Below are 23,038 nucleotides of genomic sequence, written 5' to 3' on the forward strand. Positions count from 1 at the left end.
TTTCTTTTTCTTTATTGGTGCTTAACAACAATATATTGATCGTAGGGCTCCGAGTCCCTCTTATCTTCCTCGCCTGAATGCAGTAGCCTGAGATGCATTCATCTTGCTGATATCAAGAATAGCCTTTGCTGTCCGTCTTGGCTTTTATCTTTGATTGGGGGGGGGGGGAGGGCTTATTTGCTTTAGGAGTACAGGCTTACATGGAGAATTAACCGAGGTAATACTCAGGTAGAATCATTGTTTCTGTTGGGTTGTCTACCCGATCCATCTAATCATCAATTACCCAAGCTTCAATAAAATGAAGCAGCTGAGATGCATCATCAGATAGTTGTGTTCATCATCCCCTGCAGTTATGTTAGCTTACTCATCCTGTTGCTCATCGGCTTCACCTCTCCTTTTTACTCCTTGTTCCTTATTTCCAGAATCAGTTGCCTTGGAGATTGTCTCTTGACCTACCGCCTAAGGAACAATTATTCCTTCAGTGAGATTTTTCATCTAAAAAGGCAAGAGTTGATTAGCACCCATAGATCAATTTGCATGTCAAAATCTGTGTGCCACAAGAATGCCAACACTTTCTTTCGTTCTTTTTTGTTCTTTTTTTTTTTTTTTCCTGGCTTTAGCTGCTACCATAGGACTTACCCTTGACTTAAGAATGGAGAAGGGAAACATAGCATGTCACAAGAGCGAGGTGAGGTTTGGAAGCCTACTACGAGAGGGATACCTTGCGAGCCGGGCTTAGGATTATATTGCCCCCAATTTTTATGAAATACAAGACGCTCATTGAATGATAAAAAACTAATCTTCAATTAGCGATGAGAACAATAAGATTAGAGAATGCAACTTCTTATATGGTTGTCCATTTCTTATGTCATTTACCTAACTCATGCACTAGAGTATTTTTGCCAAGAGATTTATGCGTACATAGAATATTCAATTGTTCACCTTTCTTCATCCATTGGCGCATTCTTCCCTCCCTTTGACCAAGGTACACTTCAAGAAAAGTGTTACATCCGTAATTATGCTGGTTATTTACATGGATTAATTATTATGTAGTGTTGTGTGTGAGTTAGTATTGAGCGTGAGTTAGTTATGATAACTATCAATGTTAGTGGGTTAGTTAATTAAATGTGGAAGGAGTCATGAGTAGTAAGTTATGTAACGACTATACAACCCTATTTATTAATAATTGCAAATTAAAAAGATAAGCATTTATATTCCTAAATTATATCTTGCGAGATGAGATAGGCTTCCTCACCAAGCCAGACACCCTTGCTTCGTCTGTAAAACATCCATATTCTCTCCCTATTATTTCTCTCATTTTCTTATTTTATTTTTAGATTATCTTACACGTAATAAATGGCATTAGAGTCAGGGATGAGAGAAAGGGTCGAGAAATTGGAAGGCACAGTACATTCACTTCACATTGCGCAACAACAAATCATGAGAAAGCTTACCCAAATCATGGAGAGGATCAACGAGCTGTTCGAGAAGATTAGTTCTCGTTTGACCCAAACTTCCATGTATACTTCCTCATCAAGCTCTCTATGAAGGAAAGCATTTTTTACATCAAGTTGCTATAGATCCCACCCTAGATTCACAACACATGACAACAAAACTCTAACTGTTTTCAGCTTGGCAACTGGGGCAAAGGTCTCCTGGTAATCAATCCCATAGGTTTGAGTGAACCCTTTAGCCATACATAAGTCTTGCCTTATATCTGTCCACACTGCCATCAACTTTCTGTTTGACCGCAAACACCCACTTGCATCCAACTGGTTTCTTTCTTGAAGGAAGAGTTATAGTGTCCCATGTGTTGTTTTTCTTTAAGGCATTCATTTCTTCTACCATGGTTGCTTTTCACTTCGAATCTGCAAGAGCCTCTTACCAATTGTGTGGAATGCCAATAGAGGAAAGAGAAGAAACAAATGTACGATAGGAAGTAGATAATGCACCATAAGAAACGACATGAGATATGGGGTGTTGAGTGCAAGACCTAGTGACTTTACGATGAGCAATAGATAAATTAAGATCAATACAACGTTGAGGAGAAGAGGGATTATCAGTGGAGTTCTGTTCTGGCTTAGGGGGTTCCAATTGAACAGGTTCAGGTGTTGATGTTGTTGTGGTACTGATCTCAACTTGTTTGTTCTTTAACTGCTGTCGATAAAAGGTTTTGAGGTTCGGATCATCTATCAACTTTTTAACCCGAGAAGTAGGCTCCCCTTGTGTTTGAATCTCAGTATCCACAACATTGATAGGGAGAAAAGGTTCCTGGACAACCACATCTTCACTAGTAGTCTCCCCTTGAAGAGGTGGCGGGGAATAGTAGGAAACTGACTCATGAAAGATAACATCCATATTGGAGGAAAGTAACACTTATAGCCCTTCTGTGTTGGAGAATATCCAAGGAAAATACACCACAACGCACAGGGTTCAAACTTGCCAGGAGAATGTGTCACAGACATAACAGACAGCCAAAAGTTCGGCGGGGTGGGGGAGGGGAACAACAAAAGAGGAAGACCCCTCCAATATTTCAATAGGAGACCAAGTACCCAAAAACTGAGTAGGCATGCGGTTGATGAGATAAGCAGCAGTAAGGACAACATTACTCTAGTATTGGGAAGTGTAAACAGCTTTGATATGAATGCTTGAGTGATTAGAATCGATCACCCAAGCCCCTTTATTTATAATAACTTGAAGTAAATCTGATCAAAGTACAAATAGGAATAATAACACCTCAGTCCTAGTCCTACTAGAAATTCCTAATACAACTAGGAATGCAAGAATAGGACTCAGCTGAGGGTAAAACAATAAAAATAAAATAAAAGAAAAGAATCTAATCTGACTAGTACTACTCCTAACATGACTAGGACTAATCCTAATCAGCTAGGACTAGTAGGACTAATCCTAATCAAACTAGGATTGCTTACCCCAATCGTGTAAGTAGCCTATTTCAACACTCCTCCTCAAGTTGGAGCAAAGATGTCGATCATGCCCAACTTGACTAGATTGGGATGAAACAATTTTCCAGACAATCCCCTGGTGAAGATATCAGCAAGTTGATCCGCGGATGTCACAAAGGGAATACAAATCAGCCCAGCTTCTAACTTCTCTTTGATGAAATGCCTATCCATCTCAACATGCTTGGTACGATCATGCTGCATCGAAGTTGTGTGCTATCTTGATGGCAGCCTTGTTGTCACAAGATCGAAGATCATAGGAAGACGAATAGGAACACCAAGATCTTGTAGCAAACCTTAAAGCCATAGTAACTCACAAATACCTTGTGCCATAGCTCGAAACTCAGCTTCGGCACTAGAATGAGCAACCACATTTTGCTTCTTGCTACGCCATGTGACAAGATTTCCACCTACAAAGGAGCAATACCCAGAAATAGACTTCCGATCTGCAGAACCAGCCCAATCAGCATCAGTGTATGCTTCTATCCGTAGATGACCATGAGTAGACAAAAGAATTCCTTTTCCAGGAGCTGACTTCAAATAGTGCAAGATACGAAGAACAACTTCCATATGAGAAGAGTAGGAATCATGCATAAACTGACTCACAGTACTCACGGCAACAGCAATGTCAGGACGCGTGTGTGAAAGATAAATCAGCTTCCCTACAAGTCTTTGGGACCGGCCTTTATCAACAGGCTCACCCTCTTTCTCCTTAAGTCGAACAGTAGGGTCCATAGGAGTATCTGAAGGATGACAGCCTAGCAACCTGGTCTCAGCCAATAAGTCTAGGACATACTTTCTTTGGAAGAGAAAAATGCCTTTAGAAGATATGGTTACTTCAATCCCAAGAAAGTATCGTAGTTTCCCTAGATCTTTAATCTCAAATTCTTGTCCAAAGAAGGTCTTCAACCATCTGATCTCATCACCATCATTGCCAGTAACCACTATATCATCAACGTAGACTATAAGAACAGTGAGTTTTTCACCAACCCTCTTTATAAAGAGTGTGTGATCAGCATTACTCTGCTTATAGCCCATAGAAATCATAGCCTTGTGGAACCGGCCAAACCATGCTCGAGGTGACTGCTTCAGACCATAAAGTGCACGCTTCAGTCTACATACTTTTCCTTGGTTTCTGTCACAAGAGAACCCTGGTGGAATGTCCATTTACACCTCCTCATCCAGTGTTCCATTTAGGAAGGCATTTTTTTACATCTAGCTGCTGCATATCCCATCCAAGGTTGACTGCATAAGATAATAACACACCAACAGTATTTAACTTTGCAACAGGTGCAAAAGTTTCCTGGTAATCAATGTTGTATGTCTGAGTGAACCCCTTGGCCACGAGTCGTGCCTTATACCTATCCACAGTGCCATCCACCTTCTGTTTCACCACAAACACCCATTTACATCCAACGGTTTTCTTCCCAGGTGGAAGAACCACAAGCTCCCATGTGTTATTTTTCTTCAAGGAGTCCATTTCTTCCAGCATAGCTGCCTTCCACTTTCCGTCTGATAAAGCTTCTTACCAATTGTTAGGAATATGAACAGAAGAAAGAGAGGAAACAAAGGCACGAAAGGATGGGGAAAGGGAATTATAAGAAACAACATGAGATATGGGATGCTGAGTGCAAGTTCTGACACTTTTGCGAAGAGCAATAGGTAAGTCAGGATCATTACCAGGTGAAGAGGCAGGTTCTGGATCCGGGTTCGGCAATTGGATGGGTACTGGAGCAACAGTTGATTGAACCTGCTTATGTTTCCTCGCATAGGTCTTCACATTGCTAGCATCAATCCTCCTCTGAAATTCACTAATAGTCCTCTGGATAGGAGTCTGGACCGGGGTAGATTGCTCCCCCTGAATAGAAATGGTCTCCCCCTGTATAAGAACCTCTCCCCCTGACTCAGGGGGAGTACTAGGGGCAGGCCGAACTGGTTCAGACTCATGGTAAACAGACTGAAGTGGAGGTGGAGAGTCAATAGTCAGCACATCTTCACTAACACTCTCCCCCTGAAGAGGTGGGGACACATAATATGGAACATTTTCATGAAAGGCAACACCTATGCTGACAAAAGTCCTGCGGGATGGAGGGTAGTAACATTTGTACCCCTTTTAGGTAGCAGAGTAACCCAAGAAAATGCAGTGGAGGCTACGTGGGTCAAGTTTACCAGGGGACCTTGTATCCCTAGCATAACAAACGCAGCCAAACACCTTAGGTGGGACTATAAAGGAAAAAGAGCTAAGTAATAGCTCAATAGGGGCTTTTGAAAGAAGAACCCGATTGAGTAGCCTATTAATTAAATAGGCTGCAGTAAGGACAGCATCCCCCCAATAAAGGGAAGGGACATTGCGAGCAAACATAAGGGCCCTAGCCACCTCCAGGAGGTAGCGGTTTTTTCTCTCGCCACACCATTTTGGGTGGAGTGTCGACAGTTGGTCCGATGGAGGATTCCATGTGCAAGAAGGTATTTTTGGAACCGACCTTCCATATACTCTTTCCCATTGTCACTCCTCAAAATTTGAAGAGTGGCATTAAACTGGGTCTTAATCAGTTGATGAAAGTGTTGAAAACATAAAAAAACTTCACTCTTTGTGTGCATAAGGTATACCCAAGTGAACCTAGAATAGCAGTCAATGAAAGTGACATACCACCGATGGCCAGTCAGGGAAGCTTTCCTACTAGGCCCCTACACATCAGTATGAACAATATGAAATAAGGAAGAGGATCTTTTATTAGAAATAGGATAAGTTGAACGCGTCTGTTTAGCCAAGACACAAGGCTCACAAAAAAATTCTTCCTTATTACAGTCTTTAACTAATGCTGGAAATAAATCTGATAAAGTACCTAAGGGGGAATGGCCTAGTCTAGAGTGCCATTTATTTAAATCAGAAGAGAAAGATGCCGAAGGTAAAGCCTGAGTAGGATCGCCATCAAGCAGGTACAATCCGCCATGCACTTTACCCGATCCAATCGTCTTCCCCGAGTCCAGTTCCTGAAAAACACAGTGAGTGGGAAAAAATGTCACTTTACAATTCAGGGATTTAATGATACTGCTAATGGAAAGAAAGTTAGTTGTAAATTTGGGAATATGCAACACAGATGACAGTGTAAGGGAAGGAGAACAACCAATGGATCCTTTCAGCAATTTTGACTTTATCCTTACCAGAGGTAGGAGAATATGTATTAAAAAGGCTAGAAGAACCTGTCATGTGATCAGTAGCACCGGAGTTTATGATCCATGGAGTGCATACTATTGATACACAATGACCCGCAAAAGAAATACCTGTACGGGCAAAGAAGGAACCTGAATTGGCAGCAGACGTAGTAGAGGCAGTTGATGTGTTCAACATACGACGCAAAGCCTGGAGTTCTTCCTGGGAGAAACCAATGTCAGCAGTGGGAGTTGGAGCTACACTTTCAGTATGATTGGCTTTGCTTTTAGACTTAGCACGACCACTTTTGGCCTCAAAATCAGCTGGCTTCCCATGTAATTTCCAACATTGAGCCTTAGTGTGATATGGTTTGTGACAATGCTCACACTTAACAGGCTCTTTGGTAGTAGTAGTAGAAGCAGCAACACTATCATAAGAAGCAACAGGAGTGGGACCAGCAGTCTGTAAGGCTGATCTCTCGACTTTAGGAGTCATCATCATGGCAGCCCTTCGTGTCTCTTCACTGTGAACATAAGAAAAAGTCTCCTCTAAAGTGGGGAAAGGAACCCGTCTAAGGACTTGCACCCGAATAGGGTCATAATCATCATTGAGGCCAGCCAGAAAATCATAGACACGGAATTGGTCTACATAGGTGTGGTAGACAGTAATATCAGCAGTAGTAGTAGGCTGGAATCGAGCATAATGATCCAATTGCTGCCATAAACACTTGAGGGCACTATAGTATTTAATAACAGACATCTTCTTCTGAGTAGTAGTTTGGTGTGTCTTCCTGATTTCATAAACCTAAGCACCACTTCCTGATCGACCATAAGTTCCCTTAACAGCAGTCCATATCTGAGTAGCAGTGTCAAGGAGGAGATATTGACTGGATAGATCAGTGGTCATAGAATTTAAAACAAATGACATCACTATAGCATCGTTCGCAGCCCATTTAGTACGGGAAGCACCTTCTTCAGTTGGTTGTTTGGTGGTGCCAGTAAGATGGCCAGTGAATCCCCTACCAGCCACAGTCAAGGATAGTGATCTGGCCCAGATTAAATAATTCGTACCATCAAGCTTGATGGCAGCAGCATAGGGAAGGAAGTCATTCCTAGTCTGACCATCCCCTCCAGAAGTAGCAGTAGTTGTCTCTGAATCTCCCATAGTTCAGGTAGAAACCGATCCACAAATTTGAACAAAAAAAAAAATCTTCAAAAAACTGAATCAGATCTGAAGTATGGGTTTTGAAGTGGCAGCAATTGCAGCCGTCAGAATAGGCTGAAACTTGGATCGAATGCCTTGCAAGTGGTGGAGAATAAGCCTGCAAAAAAATCAGAAAATTCTGATGATGCAATAAGAAACCCTAATAGGTCTGGTTACAGTATCAAGTGAAACCCTGGGTTTTGAAACTGTATGAGTTTCAGCCGTCAGAACAGGTTGAAACAAGGATCGAGTATCTCCCTTGTCGTGGTGAAGATTCCCTCAAAAAATTGGCCCTTTTGAAAGAGCCAATAAAAAGCCCTAAATTTTAAAAAAATTTAGGCATATCTGAATGTAGGTAATTGCAGGTTCGAATCAGATGTGGATTGGATTCAGATCTGCAATCTGAAATATGTAAGGTGTACATCAGCAAGTGCAGGGATCAATCTCCAAAAAAAAAAACAGAAATCCAGCTTGAATAATGTAGCAGCTTGATCTCGAAGGGCTGGAGGAAACCTACGGCAGTTTTAGATCACACCAGTGTTTGTATAATCTTCAGTGAGGTGTCATTGAGGGCAGCAGCTAATTCTTCATTGAATCACCTCAAAGATGCTGCCCTGAATGAAATAGAGAGTCCGAGAGAGTTGGAGAAGAAGGAAACCAGTAGCCGAGAGAGTTGGAGAAGAAAACCAGAAAAAATCGAGGGGGAGGCTGCTCTTCAGATCAGAGATGGCTCTGATACCATGTAAACAGCTTTGATATGGATGCTTGAGTGATTAGAATCGATCACCCAAGCCCCTTTATTTATAATAACTTGAAGTAAATCTGATCAAAGTACAAATAAGAATAATAACACCTCAGTCCTAGTCCTACTAGGAATTCGATGCCAGAATAGGACTCGGCTGAGGGTAAAACAATAAAAATAAAATAAAAGAAAAGAATCTAATCTGACTAGTACTACTCCTAACATGACTAGGACTAATCCTAATCAGCTAGGACTAGTAGGACTAATCCTAATCAAACTAGGACTGCTTACCCCAATCGTGTAAGCAGCCTATTTCAACAGGAAGTAACATGATGAGCAAACATGAGAGCACGAGCCACTTCAAGAGGTGGCGGTTCTTTCTTTCGGCCACCCCATTTTGCGTAGGGGTGTCAATACAGCTGGTTTGGTGAACAATGCCATGATCAGCTAGGTATTGTTGGAACTAGCCTTTGGTATACTCAGTACCATTATCACTCCTAAGAATTTTAATGGTAGCCTGATACTGGGTCTGAACCATTTTATGAAATAGCTGAAAACAATGAAATACTTCACTCTTATGTTGCATCATATAAACCCAAGTAAGACGAGAATGGCAATCTATAAAAGTAATAAATCAACGATGACAAAAAATGGAAGTACGACAAGAGGGACCCCATACATCAGTATGAACCAAGTTAAAAACAGCACTGCTTCTTTGATTAATAGGAGAATAAGTAGAACGAGTTTGTTCGGCTATAACACAGGCCTCACAAAAAAATTCAGTTCGATTACATTCTTGAACTAGTTTAGGAAACAAAAGGGATAAAATCCCTAAGGGAGGATGACCCAAACGACAGTGCCATTAATACAAAGTAGTGGAGAATGTAGACGGAAGCTGAGGAGAAGCCGAATGAAACTGAAAAAGCAAGGCTGTTGGGGTAGTAGCGCCTTAAGCAAGCAGAGACCATCATGCACCCTACCCAATCCAATCGTCCTCCCATGCGCCAGTTCCTGGAAAACACAATGATGAGGAAAAAAGGTTACTTTACAGTTCAAATCTCGGGTGAAACTACTAATAGAAAGAAGATTAGTAGTAAAGTTAGGAATATGTAGTACGAAAGACAAGGTAAGGGAGGGAGAGCAGCTTATGGAACCCTTCCCAGATACAGAAAACAGGGATTCATTTGCTACTCAAACTTTGTCTTTACCAGATGAAGGGAAATACTTATGAAATAAATTGGAAGAACCTGTCATGTGGTCAGTGGCACTGGAGCCTATGATCCATGGAGCGGAAACAACCGAATGCACAATGACCACCGAAAGGAGTACCTGACTGGGCAAAATGCGAACTTGAAGAAGCTGGAGCAGAGGCAGTGGAGGACGCAACAGAGGACGGGGTAGATGATGCTATCAGCATACAACGGATACCCTGTAGCTCTCCATGGATCATGCTGGTCAAGTCTGAAGAGGAATGCCCTGGTGTTGTGGAAACTGTCTCAGTATGGTTGCCCTTGGTCTTGGACTTCCCTTTAGAGGCTTGCTTGGCCTCAACTCAAAATCAGCTGGCTTCCCATGGAGCTTCCAACAAGTAGCCTTAGTGTGGTAAGGCTTGTTGCAATGTTCACATCTAACAGGTTCCTTTGAAGAACTGCCCAAGTAAGAGGAACCTTCAGTGATGGGTTTAGGGCTGGACCTAACCTGGAGAGCTGATCTCTCAACAGTGGGAGTATGCAACATAGCATTTCGGCGACTCTCCGCCATATGGACCAAGGCATAAGACTGTTCCAAGGTTGGAAAAGGGGATCCGCTCAAAACTTGAACTCGAATCTGATCATATTCGACATTCAAACCAGCAAGGAAGTCATACACCCGTATCTTGTCCACATGCTTGCGGTAAGCAGCAATGTCCACAGCAGTGGTGGGCTGGAAGTTAGAATAATGATCAAGTTTTTGCCATAAGCTTCGGAGGGCAGTATAGTACTCAGAGACTAACAGTCCCTTCTTTGTGGTGTTATGAACCTTCTTATGAAGTTCATACACTTGAGCATCATTCCCAACCTGACCATATGTCTCCTTCGCAGCACTCCAGATCTGGGCAGCAGTATCAAGCAACAAGTACCCACTATCAAGGTTAGGTTACATGGAGTGGATCAAGTAGGACATCACCATAGAGTCATTGGAAACCCATCTCTCCTGAGCAGGACCTTCAGCAGTTGGTTTTGCAGTAGTGTTAGTGATGTGTCCAACAAGACTTCGGCCTGCAATAGTCAAGTAGGTAGATCTGGACCACATCAAGTCGTTGGTGCTGTCTAGTTTGATCGAAGCAGCAAATGGAAGGTAGACCAACCTGGACTGTCCATCAGAGGAGGCTGAAGTAGCATCTGAACCAGTCATGTTGAAGAGGCAGCAGTGCCGAAGCAAGGCTGAGAAGAGAAACAGCAGTAACTCGAAAAATCTCCAATGAAATAGGCTGAAAATTAGATCGAGTACTCTTCAATGATGATGGAAGAAGTCCTCGAAATTTCACACAAATCTGAGAAGTAGAACCTAAATCGATGGAGCAGTTCGGGTTTTGTAGGCTGAAATCGAGAGCTGAGAGGTGAAATGGTGATATCTTCAAAAATGGATCGAGTACTCCTCTAATATGTGAAGAACTCCTATCAAAAATTCAGCAGCAGCAGACAAAGGGAACCCTAAATCGATTAGGGAGTTGGGGTTTTGAAAACCCTAACAGCTGAGATTGATTTCTGCAACTGGTTCTTCTGTGGTGTAGGAAAGATGATAGGAGCTGTCCTATTGCTACAGGTATGGACTTCCAAAGATGAAAGGCTTGATCTCTTGAGGGGAAATCGATCAACCTTTAGAAGGAGAAGAGCCAAATATTGCAGACTTGGTGGACAACAGCTACCAGTCGAAGAACACTTCTAAAACATGAGATATTTGAGGTGAATAGAGGGCAGCATACAATCGAAAGATCACCTCATGGATGCTGCCTCTTGTGCAGGTTTCGAACCAAGAAGAGAAAAAAGAGAAGAAGAAGGAAAGAAGAGGAAGCGGATCGAAGAAGGGAAGGAAACTGCAAGAAGGAGAGAGCAACGATTGGAAGTAGGACTGTTCTAATCCTTAGATAAGAGATGCTTTGATACCATGTTAGAAGAAGAGAAGAACAATCCTTTAGGCTGTAATGCTTGAATGATCAATTAGATCAGCCAAGCTTCTATTTATAAAGAAAGCTTCAAAGGTAAAATTACACTGCTACCGCAACTCTAACTGACTCTACTATTTAGGGTCATTAGAGAGGGAAAAAAGGAAATATAACAAAAGAAGAAATTACATAGTAAAATCCTATTTATACCCCCACGGTATACGCCATACAATTCAACAAAGTTGTTTTACATGAATTATATATGTCCTAGTATTAAACATTCTATGGAATAGGCCAATTAGAGAATGTATATAGCGTACACTACCAACCTACGGTCCGAAGTCAAACTACCATTTTGTTTGATTTTGACAAAGGGGCTAGGTGTTGCGAGTGGCCAGGCAGTGGTGTAAAGGGCTAAGTGGAGGTGGCCGGCGATAGAAGAGAAGGTTAGGTGGGGTTGGCGGTAGCCGAGAGGGCTAGGCGGCACTGACAATAGTGGAGAGGGCTAGGCAGAGGTGGCCAATGATGGAGAGGCCAAGCGAGAGAGGTATGGGGCTGGGGAGCCTAGGTGTGAGGCGGTGGTGGCATCATGGGGCTTGGCAGTAGCAACTATGGGTAAGGGTGCTAGGGCAGATGATCAACATGGTCAGGTGGTGAGTGTGACGCGACATAGCTCAGGGCATGTTCAGTCAACAATGCTTTGCCGAGGAGGGAGGCCAGAGCCTTAACTGCGTTGGGTTTAACCTTCTGGCGGTGGAAAAAAAATACCCGAAGTTGGGTTCTGTTACCAAGCTGAGAACTAGAAGATTAGAGAGAATGATTTGGCTTGACTGTTGTGTCAGAGGCCATCTTTATTTATAATGTAGATATGTAGTACAAAGAGTGAAAATTACGGAAAGTAGTACAAGGCCAGGTAGTAAACGAACACACGTATACAATGTGGCATACTTATAACACACATATACAAGTGCCGTCCTAAGCAATCACCACAAGTGCTATCATCCTTCACCTCTTTCAATCAGAGTCTTTGCCTCGAGGTTCTTTTTCTCCTGATGATTTGCCTATTTCCCTACAGATAGTTACTCGTTCCTATACTCAGAATTCTTTGGTTTCCTATCCGATTGATAATTATGTTTCTATTTCCCATCTTCCTATTTTCCTTCTGTTCGATACTGTTTCAACCAAAAGCTCGAACTGTTAGGGAAGGGCTGCATCAATGTATACATCAACACTCCTCCGCACGTGCAGGCCAAGATCCCATGGTCCTAGCACGTGGAGCTCATGCGGCATTTCCTTCGCGTAGCACCGAGGGAGAAAAAATGTCAGGAAAACTCTTCCGATGCACTTCCCAGGAGTCGAACATTTGACCACCTACTTTGATACCATGTTCGCTACCGTTTCGCCTAAAAGCTCGAACTGTTAGGGAAGGGCAGCATCAATGTATACATCAACATCTTCATACATTTGCACTCGCATTGACCTCTCACTTTATTTCTACCAAATACCAAGATGCTTTATCTCAGCTTAGTTGGAAGTCAGCCGACTCAGCCATAGATGTGGAAATGGATTCCTTGCTTTCTTGCAAGGCTTGGGCTCTGGTTGATCTACCTCTTAGTAAGGACCTTGTGTGGTGTCGTTGGGTGTATAACATTAAATATAACCTTGATAGTTCAGTTGAGCACTTTAAAATGTGTTTGGTTGCAAGGGATACTCTCAGACATATGGACTTAACTTTTTTGAAACCTTCTCCGTTATTGCTTGTCTGAATTCCGTGAGAGTGTTGATCTCTTTACCTGTTAACCTTGGCTTCTCTTTCAGCTAGACATCAAGAATGCTTTTCTGTATGGTTATTTGTATATGAAAGTTTATATAGAGCAACCTCTTGGCTATGTTGCTTAGGGGGAGAGTGCTCAGAAAGTTTTTAAGCTGAACAAAACATTTATGGGTTGAAACAGTCATCGTGAGCATGTTTAGGAACATGCATATGTAACATAATGGCTTAAGCGACCTTAAGTAAATGTCTATTTTTCCATTTTGCTACTCTATTCTGTTGTAGAATATAGGAACAACTAATCTGATGAATCATTCCATGAGTAGCACAAAAAGAAGGAATTTCATTTGAACATATTCTGATGCATTATCAGAACGAAAAACTTTATTAGAAGTACTAATTGAGTCTTTATTTCATTATAAAATTTTTGAAATACAGATGAAAACTCAAAACGATCCTTTAAGAGGTACAACCAGGTAAGACGAGAGTGATTGTCGACAAAAGTGACAAAATACCGAAAACCATGTCTATTACTTGCACGATAAGGATCCCAAATATCTGAATAAACTAAAGAAAATAAAGATGGACTATGAGCCACGGGTCGAGAGGGAAAAGAAGTACAATGATGCTTTCCCAACTCGTAGACCTCACACTCTAATCTATCTAAGGACTTAAATTGAGGAAACGAAAGTTTTAACCTAGACAACGACAAATGTCCTAGCCAACAATGCTACTGAAAAGGACACACCCCACCAATAGTGGTAGCAATAGTAGAAGCAGAAGGGACAACACAGTAGAGGTAGTACAGTCTTTCTCACACCCTCCACCAATCATCTTCCTCGTGTGAAGATCCTGTAAAACACAATGAGAAGGAAACAAAAGTTACGGAGCAGTTAAGAGCCTTAGTTATCTGACTAACAGAAAGTAGACTTAATAGAAATTGGGGAACTTGCAATACAGAGGAAAGAGTGATGTTAGGATTAAGAGGAACTGTACTATGACCAATAACGGGTATAGAGGTACCATTGGCAAGAATGACAGGTGTAGAATGTGAATTAGAATAAAATAAATTAAACAATAATGACTTACCGGTCATATGGGCGGAAGCCCCTTGAATCAACAATCCAGGGTGTAGAAGTAGTTGTAAAGAAAGCAGGTGTACCTGTATGGGCTAAAGTAGTGGCGGAATTGGAAGCCCCATTAGATGTAGAAGCGGATGTCTCAAGACTCTGTAATCGGCGCATCAATTGATGGACCTCATCAGGGAGATTGGAGGACGAATCACCTGAAGACAGACCGAGTTTAGTAGCACTGGAAGTCTCCATATCAGAACCATCATCAGACACTACATGATTGGCCAATTGTTGAGCCCATTCTGGTTTCCCATGCTTGGCCCATCATGTCTCAACCGTATGATTGGGCTTGCCACAATAAGAACACTACTTAGAAATACGATTGATCTTCTGTCCACCAGAACCATGACCCGACCAGCAGTGGATGCCGAGTTATCTTTAGTTGAAGAATCTGATTTGGAGGGGGATGCTATACGCTGAAGTCTGGAATAAGTGTCATTTAGAGTAAGGACTTACTCACTAGCCAACAAATGACCCTTCACAACTTTCAAGTTAGAATTCAAACCACCAAGAAACTGGTACACAAAAAATTCATTACGCTGAGTGTAGAGAGATTTAAAATTAGGGAAAGGCTTGGATGATCTATTCCACCCCAAGCACCTCTTTATTTATAAGAGTAATGAAACAAAACAAATAAAATAACAAAGGGAAACAAGGTCCAGAATACCCCCACGGTATTTTGGCCCATATATCTAACACTCCCCCTCAAGTTGGAGCATATATATCATGCATGCCCAACTTGACAAAGATAGGATGAAACAGCTTGTTACTTAGTCCCTTAGTGAACACATCAGCCAGTTGATCAGTAGACTTCACAGGTACAGCCCACTGTGCACTTTACCCAATCCAATCGTCTTCCCAGATTCCAGATCCTGAAACACACAATGAGAAGGAAAGAAAGTGATTTTGCAGTTAAGATCACGGGTGATACTACTAATGGAAAGAAGGTTAGTAGTAAAGTTAGGAATGTGCAAAACAGAAGACAAGGGAAGAGAGAAAGTGCAGTTGATGATTCCTTTTCCAGATATGGAAGAAAGGGAACCATCAGCCACCTTAACCTTGTCTTTCCTAGAAGTGGGAGAATATCTATGAAACAAAACAGAGGAACCGGTCATATGATCTGTAGCTCCAGAATCTATGATCCAAGGATGGGAAGCTACAGAAGCACAATGACCTCCAAATGGAATACCTGACCAGGCAAAGTGTGAACCTGAAGGAGCAGGAGAACTTGCAGGAGCTGATGTAGTAGAGGCAGCAGCAGTGGAAGACCTTAACATACGTAGGAGTGCCTGTAGATCATCCTGGGATAGACCATTGTCAGTAGCAGGGGCTGCAGTAACAGTCTCAGTCTGATGGGCCTTGGTCTTTGTCTTTGTCTTTGTCTTGGCAGTCCTTTTAGCTTCAAAGTCAGCCGGTTTCCCATGAAGTTTCCAGCACTTCTCTTTGGTGTGATAGGGTTTGTGACAGTGCTCACAAACAATAGTAGTAGAATCACTAAGAGAAGCAGTTCCACTAGGTGTAGGAGTGGCAGAGGCAGCAGCCTTGAGAGCTGATCTGTCAGTAATAGGAGGGTGCAACATGGCAGCCCTACGGTTCTCCTCAGAGGACACCAAGGCATAAGATTGTTCAAGTGTGGGAAAAGGCTTATGGCCCAACAATTGAACATGAATCTGATCATACTCCACATTTAAGCCAGCCAAAAAGTCATATACTCTAATCTTGTCACGTGCTTCTTATAGGAAGCAATATCAGCAACTGTAGTAGGATGAAAGTCAGAGAAGTGGTCCAACTGTTGCCACGGATTGCGTAGAGTAGCATAGTATTTCGAAACTGAAAGTTCTCCCTCAGTGGTGTGAAGGACCTTCTTCCGAAGTTCATATACTTGGACATCATTGCCAAGCTACTCGTAGGTTTCCTTGTAAGCAGCCCAAATCTGGGAGGCAGTGTCCAGAAGAAGGAAGTTATGCTGTAACTCTGAAGTCATAGAGCCTATCAGGTAAGATATGAGAACACCATTATTGGCCAGCCACCTTTCCTGAGCTGGTCCTTGATCAGTGGGCATAACACTAGTGCCATTAATATGGCTGGTGAGACCATGGCCAGCAATGGCAAAGGAGGCAGATCTGGACCATAGAAGGTAATTTGAGCCATCAAGTTTAATAGGGTTGGGTAGAAAACTGTGGTAGTCTGTCTTGTTGTGGCCATCATGATCTGAAGTAGCCGGAGAATTGGAGGAATCACCCATACTGGCAGCCCAATAATTCCTTCAAGTGAAGGGCTGAAATATGGAAGAGAAGCCCCTTGTAATGAGATTAAATAAGTCTTCCAAAAAACAGAACCAGCAGCCAAGGAAAAATCCTAGATCGATATTGTCAGGGTTTTTCAAAACCCTGAATTGCTGAAATCGATGAAGGATACAAGAGGCCAAAAAACTGTAGGGAATTGGCTGAAACTGAAGTCGAGGGACCCTCTATAATGGAGGAAAACACCTGCAAAAAATCAGATCCAACAGGCAGCAGCAGCCCCAAGATCGATAGGTGTCAGGGTTTTGGAAAAAAACCCTGTGATGGTGGATCAATCTCAGGGAGGTCTTCAAAAACTGAACTGTGGAAGCCCAAATTGCAGTCGAGTGTGTCCTTGTAAGTGGAGAATTAGCCCTGTAGAATTAGAACCAAAGTGCAGCAGCAACAAGCAGCCCCACACCCAAAGTCGACAATTGTCAAGGTTTTGGAAAAAACCTTGGAGATGGAGATCGATTGGGAGTGGGGTCTTCAATGAAGGAGAAAATATGCTGAATAGATGCTGGAAAGAGTGCTGAAGAAGCTCCAATAAGTGAAGAACAGCCTGCAATAATGGTAGGGGCTGATCTCCAAAAAAAACCTTGAAGACTTCAATACGGCAGGTAGAGTCCAGCAGCTATCGAGCATGGATTAAATCATGGAAAAAACAGAAAAAGAGGTAGGGAGGGGCAGCAACTAGGTCATACGACCACCTCTTGTAGTGCTGCCCTTAGTGAAGAGGGAGAACCAAGGAGAATCAAGGAGAAAAGAAGGGAAAAAATGATGGAGGAGAGACAAAGGAGGGAAAAAAAAAAATTCGATGGGGTTGGTCCCTAGTTCGAAATCAGCTCTGATACCATGTAGAGAGATTTAAAATTAGGGAAAGGGTTGGATGATCTATTCACCTCAAGCACCTCTTTATTTATAAGAGTAATGAAACAGTAAAAATATGTACATGAGCAATGTGGGACTAAACCACATGCAAAACAAATAAAATAACAAAGGGAAAAAGGTCCAGAACACCCCCACGGTATTCTGGCCCATATATCTAACACTGAGCTTTAAGCTTCTCAATATCCATAGTAAGTGGCTGAAACACATTCAACTCTTCAACCATACCCTTGAAAGCACTGTAGTATTCCTATAGAGATTTGTCAGATTGCTGAAATTGAAATAACTTCTCATACAGGTCATATATACGAGTCATACTTTTCTCCTGAGAGTATGTCTCCTTCAAATCATCCCACACCCCCTTTGCAGTAGTGTGAAACATGGCATTGGCAGAAATGTCTGGCTCCATATTATTCTATAACCAGATCAGAATAATAGCATTGTCCTTGACCCACTCATTATAACCTTTAGAATCAGATGCAGGAGGAGCAGAAGTAATATTACAGAGCTTATCCTTAGCCATAATATAAACACGAACAGCCTGAGCCCACAGCAAGTAATTGGAGCTCCCTTTGTGCTTAATAGATGTTATCTGAACATTAACAGTGTCCGTAGTTTTGGTCTCAGCCATAACACAAAAAATAGTAAACCAGAAAAAAATATCGATAACAACTAGGGTTTGGAAAAAACCCAATAAAAATTGACTTTGGGCAGAAAGGGTAATCAGGAGCAGTTCGAGATCACCAAGCAGGGCTGGAATACATAGCCAGCAATATGGAAAAGCTTCACCAACATAAACAGATACCAGAGTACCAACCAGGAAGAAAATCAATTTGTCAGGGTTTTGGTGAAGCAGCAAAATCGAAGTGAGATGCTGTGTAGAGCCTTCAAGACTGTAGTAGAATCAATCTCCAGCAGCAACCAAGAGCAAACAATCCATAAACTTCAGAGAGAAACCACCAAAAAATACCAGACCATGAAGATCGATTTCTCAGGGTTTTCCTGGGAAAGAAAGTCGATATCTAAGGGTTTAGCCTGAAATCGATGGAGACTTCAATTCAGCAACAGTAGATGAGGATATAATCAGGTATGGGACACTCCATTATGAGAGGAGTGTTTACTTCATAGTAGATGCAGCAATAGGTGGCTGCACACCACAAGGTGAGAACCGAAAAGAAAACTCAGAAGAGAATGATGTGAAGAAAATCTCAGATCTGATTACCGTAGTCCTGATACCATGTTACAATACCAAGATCCTGTAACCAGATTAGAGAGTGAAGAGAAAGAAGAGAGAAAGGAGAAGAGAAGAAGAAACACAAGCTTCCCAAGAAGGGGGTGGGGGGATGGGGGACAGCCTGTGGCTAATGATGAATGAATAGCCGCAAACTCTCTCCCCTTTATATTTATAATATCGCAGAACAAGAAAAAGAGAGTACAAGGACTATACTGCCCCTGTACCCACGAGGCCACTACTCTACACTAAACCCAGTTATGAATGCCGATGATAACAAGAAAGACAAAAAGTACCCGTAAAACTCTACAGTTTTCAAACAGAGTAATGCTGATCATACCTTGTTTATCAAACATGGGGTCAGCAAGGTCACAACACTTATTGTTTATGTGGATGACATAGTGATTACCGGTGATGATGAGGCAGAAATCTCTCTTCTAAGACTCGGCTGTCAACTGAGTTTGAGACTAAGGACTTACTAACATCTCAAGTACTTCCTGGGAATTGAAGTAGCCCAATCCAACAAAGGGATCTTCATCTCCCAAAGAAAGTACGTTATAGACCTTCTTATAGAAACAAGGATGCTTGGTTGTAAACCCGCTGAATCTCCCATTGAAGTTAACCACCAACTCAGCAGCACAAGTGGTGACTCTGTGGATAAAGAGCATTATCAGAGTCTCGTTGAGAGACTCAAACCTTTCCCACCTCAGGCCGGATATTGCCTATGCTATGGGAATTGTTAGTCGCTCCTACATGACCCGAAAGCTGTTCACCTTGAGGCAGTGTACAAAATTCTTCGGTATTTAAAGTCAGCTCCAGGAAAGGGTACCTTGTTCTCAAACAATGGAAGTCTGAAGTTAGAGTCCTTTATTGAGGCTGATTGGGCTGGTTCCATTGATGACCGTCGATCCACCTTTGGTTACTGTACATTCCTTGGAGGGAATCTTGTTACCTGGCAAAGCAAGAAACAGTCCGTAGTTTTTAGATCTAGTGCTGAGGCCAAATATTAGGCAATGGCACAAGGAGTATGTGAACTCATTTGACTAAAGATGCTTCTTAGTGATCTAAAGGTTACCCCTAAGTGACCTATGAGGCTCTACTGCGACAATAAAGCGGCAATCAGTATAGCTCATAACCCAGTTCAACATAACATGACCAGTCATGTTGAAATTGAACGACACTTCATCAAGGAGAGAATTGAAGATGGTCTGATATGCTCTCCATTTATTACCACAGAGAACCAATTGGCAGATGTTTTTAGTGAAGGTTTATCAGTTAAGTCCTTCCATCCTATTATTTCCAAGTTTGGCATGCATGACATCCATGCACCAACTTGAGGGGGAGTGTTGAAGGTTTGGTCTGGTTCTCTAACTGGTTTTCTTAATTGGTTTGGTTCTTTATATAATGTCCAGATTCATTGTATCTGCATGCTAGATAAGGCCTATGAGTCAGCCCTAGCTAGCATGCCTTATTTGTAACCGTTGTTCTCATTATAGATACGAGCGACCACTTTCCAAAGCCTCATATAAGTGGATAAGAAGTGATCTGAATGTATTTGTTCTTGTTAAATTGATTTGGGTGTTGTTGCCAGAATATGACACCGACGTTACGTGTCAGACTTGGAAAATCCGAAAAAGTAGGACTCTTTGACTTGTGGGTATCCTATACTTTTCACTTTTGATTTTGTATAATGTTTGTTGTGCTATGTAAGTAGATGTGTAAGTGTTATTGGGATTTCAAAATGTTTTTAAATGCATGCATCCATCTAAGAGATTGGTATTATCTTTTATACTAAGTTTAAGGTAGTTATGACTTAAAAAACTAAATTCTGTCTTTCATGCTTTTCGTCTCTCCCAATCATTGTCATGGATACAACTTACTAGCCAAGTTGTTGTTTGTGTCCTTGTTTTGAAGTGTATGACATGGGTGCATCTCTTATTTTGAAGTGTCCAAGTAACATAGTTCTTCCATGACAACATAAGAATATTTTTTTTTCCTTCTCTTTTTACTCTTGGGGTTGGGGGGGGGGGAGGGGTAGAAGAAATGAAGATGTCTTGCAGTTACTTTGGACAGATCAACATCATTCGATCCTTGTTTCGTGGCACCTCACAGAATGATGCACATTTTTTTACCAGAAAGAAATCACAATAAACTTTTTCCACTTACTTTCTGTAAGATTTCCATCCTTGTAGGACGAGGATCTACTATCATAGTTTAAATGATCCCACATACATACGAAATAGCAAATAATTTCATATGTTCTTCTCTATCCATGATTTTATGACTTCAAAATCTTTAGGCTATACCCAGCCCAAACTGCAACCAATCACATTATTTACCCCTCAATTTAAAAATGAAATTTCACCCAGGACCTGGGATGAAATTGACTTACTATTTGTAATTGTGTTGTAGAGTTGATGAAGTTCAGTATCCAAGGCATGCCATTCGGAAGAATGACAACAGCCATGCAATTGATTCATTCCAGGTCCACGAAGAGTGCAATTGGGGGACCTATGCTAGGGGAGCACTGTATGCACTGCAGATAAGAGGGAACAATGTCACACAGGTGGGAGAGTTTCTTTTTCTTTTCCCCCACTCACTCTGTAGATGAACTTTTTCCTTATTGTTCAGATCCAATGTTACGATTAAGTTCTCCTTCAAATTCTTCTATCAAGTATCAGAAGTAGCTGAAAGCACTCTACACAGACAAGTCTGGTATCTTAAAGTGTATGCCAGGGGAAATTGTCGAAGTTGAGAATTTTAAATCTTTATTCTTGATGCTAAATCTCCTCACAAAGGCTGCCCTGTCAAATTAAAGTGAGATGAGTAAAAAAAATGAAATAATTTGACAAGTGGAATATTTTGTCCAGCACAAACACGGAAAAAGTTGAATAGGATATGGAAGATGCCGAAGAGTGTGGAAATAGCACATCACTATAACTTGGTGGTATCTTTTGCTTTTGGTCTGATAATACTGACTCTGCCCCCCCCTTTTAATGTGGGTCAAAACTTTATCATGTCTCTTAATTATATTTGTTGAAGTGTCCAACCCAAATGCTTAAGGTATTAGGTGGAGAGGCCGAACTGTTAATTGAAGGCATCCAAAGTCCCAAAGTCTTCCAATCTGGGATTATTCCCAACACTTTCTCCCACGTGTTGACCCTGTCTACAACAATATTGGTGTCTAAAATTATTGTTGAGCATGAGAACAGTAGTGACAAAACCACTTCATTTTTTAGGACCCTACCAGGCAAACACCCATTATCTTTATTCACCATCAGAAGTCACTATTACACTTGTGCCACTGCTTTACCACCTCCAAATTCTTTGCTTACTGATGCAAATGAAAAGGAAATCTTTGGCATTGGCCACCAACAACAGATCCTACACATCTTTGGTTCACCAGAGTCAGATGATGGTTTGGCAGCATTAGCCTTTATTTCATGCTTGTTTCTTTCTTATTTTGAATCTGAGGTATATTATAATTATTTTATTGGTTTATCTATCAATTTATTTTATCTGAAAATAATTGCATTTGTATCAACGAGGCACAGAAAAGCAACCTATCATTGTGGCCAACCTCAACTAGTTGAGACGAGGCCTTGGCTAAGGGGCTGGTTGGGGGGCTTTACATTTTCAAGGTCAGTGTAGGTAAAGTTCTTTTGGTGGTTCGCTTTAGAGGCCTAGAGGGTGATCTGGAGTTTCTACTAGGGATTGAGGGTCGTAGATCCTTTTCTCTCCTATCTAGGTTCTTTTATTTCTTTTTCTCCTTTTCTTATCTGTATTGGTCTGTGTCTTCTTCCCTTATTCCTTAAATCACTTTCTCTTTCTGTTGTTTCCAATTGGGAAACTTCTTAAAAAATGGCAGATTGATCAGAATTTTGTGGAGAGTTATAAAATCTGAGATTCTTAAATGTGGAGGGGTTGCGCATGATTGGGAGGATTTTAACTTAGTGTTTTGTAGGAAATAGAGTCAAGTAAAACAATTGTGAGGCTCAATCTATTTTCACCTCCCACCCCTGATGGTTCTGGATTGCGCAATGCGCATTCATTAAAATTCAATTTTGCCATCCCATTTGGATGGGGAGTGGGGGAGGGGGGCATGGTTTTTACCTTTTTTCCCTTCGCCTTCTTGGAACTCCCCCTATTTTCTGAAGAGATGAGTAGCTGGAACCTCTCTAGTTGGTCCACCATCACTGAATTGGTTACTTTTGTAGTACCTTCTCAACAACCATCACTTCCTCCCATTAGCTCATAGCCCCCAAAGCTATATCTCTTATATCTGTAGAATGACTTATGATTTTTATATGTTGTCCTCCTTACCCGTACAGATTTGCATGTTGTAGTTGTATAAACTTTCCTGTTCACAGATGTCCATCAGTAGCCTTTTCAGCAATTTTAATTTAGTTGTTTCTCAGCCAAAAAAAACTGTTGGAGTTCTGAATTTAGTTGTTATTGATTTATCCACCATCGTTTAAATAAGCATGATTCTAGAAATTTTCAAACCTTGGTTTTCTTACATACAAGTC

General features: G+C 41.6%; 1 protein-coding gene across 1 annotated transcript in view; it reads left to right on the top strand.

Annotated features, from left to right (window-relative positions):
- LOC122662944 (galacturonokinase) overlaps window positions 1-23,038 on the top strand; it is a 127,131-nt gene that overhangs the window by 16,484 nt on the left and 87,609 nt on the right. Inside the window, exon 5 of the mRNA XM_043858649.1 lies at window positions 20,922-21,075. Coding sequence (XP_043714584.1) covers window positions 20,922-21,075 — 154 coding nt within the window. The remainder of the gene's footprint in view (window positions 1-20,921; window positions 21,076-23,038) is intronic.

Source organism: Telopea speciosissima, chromosome 5, assembly GCF_018873765.1.
Source record: "Telopea speciosissima isolate NSW1024214 ecotype Mountain lineage chromosome 5, Tspe_v1, whole genome shotgun sequence".
NCBI classification, from domain to species: domain Eukaryota; kingdom Viridiplantae; phylum Streptophyta; class Magnoliopsida; order Proteales; family Proteaceae; genus Telopea; species Telopea speciosissima.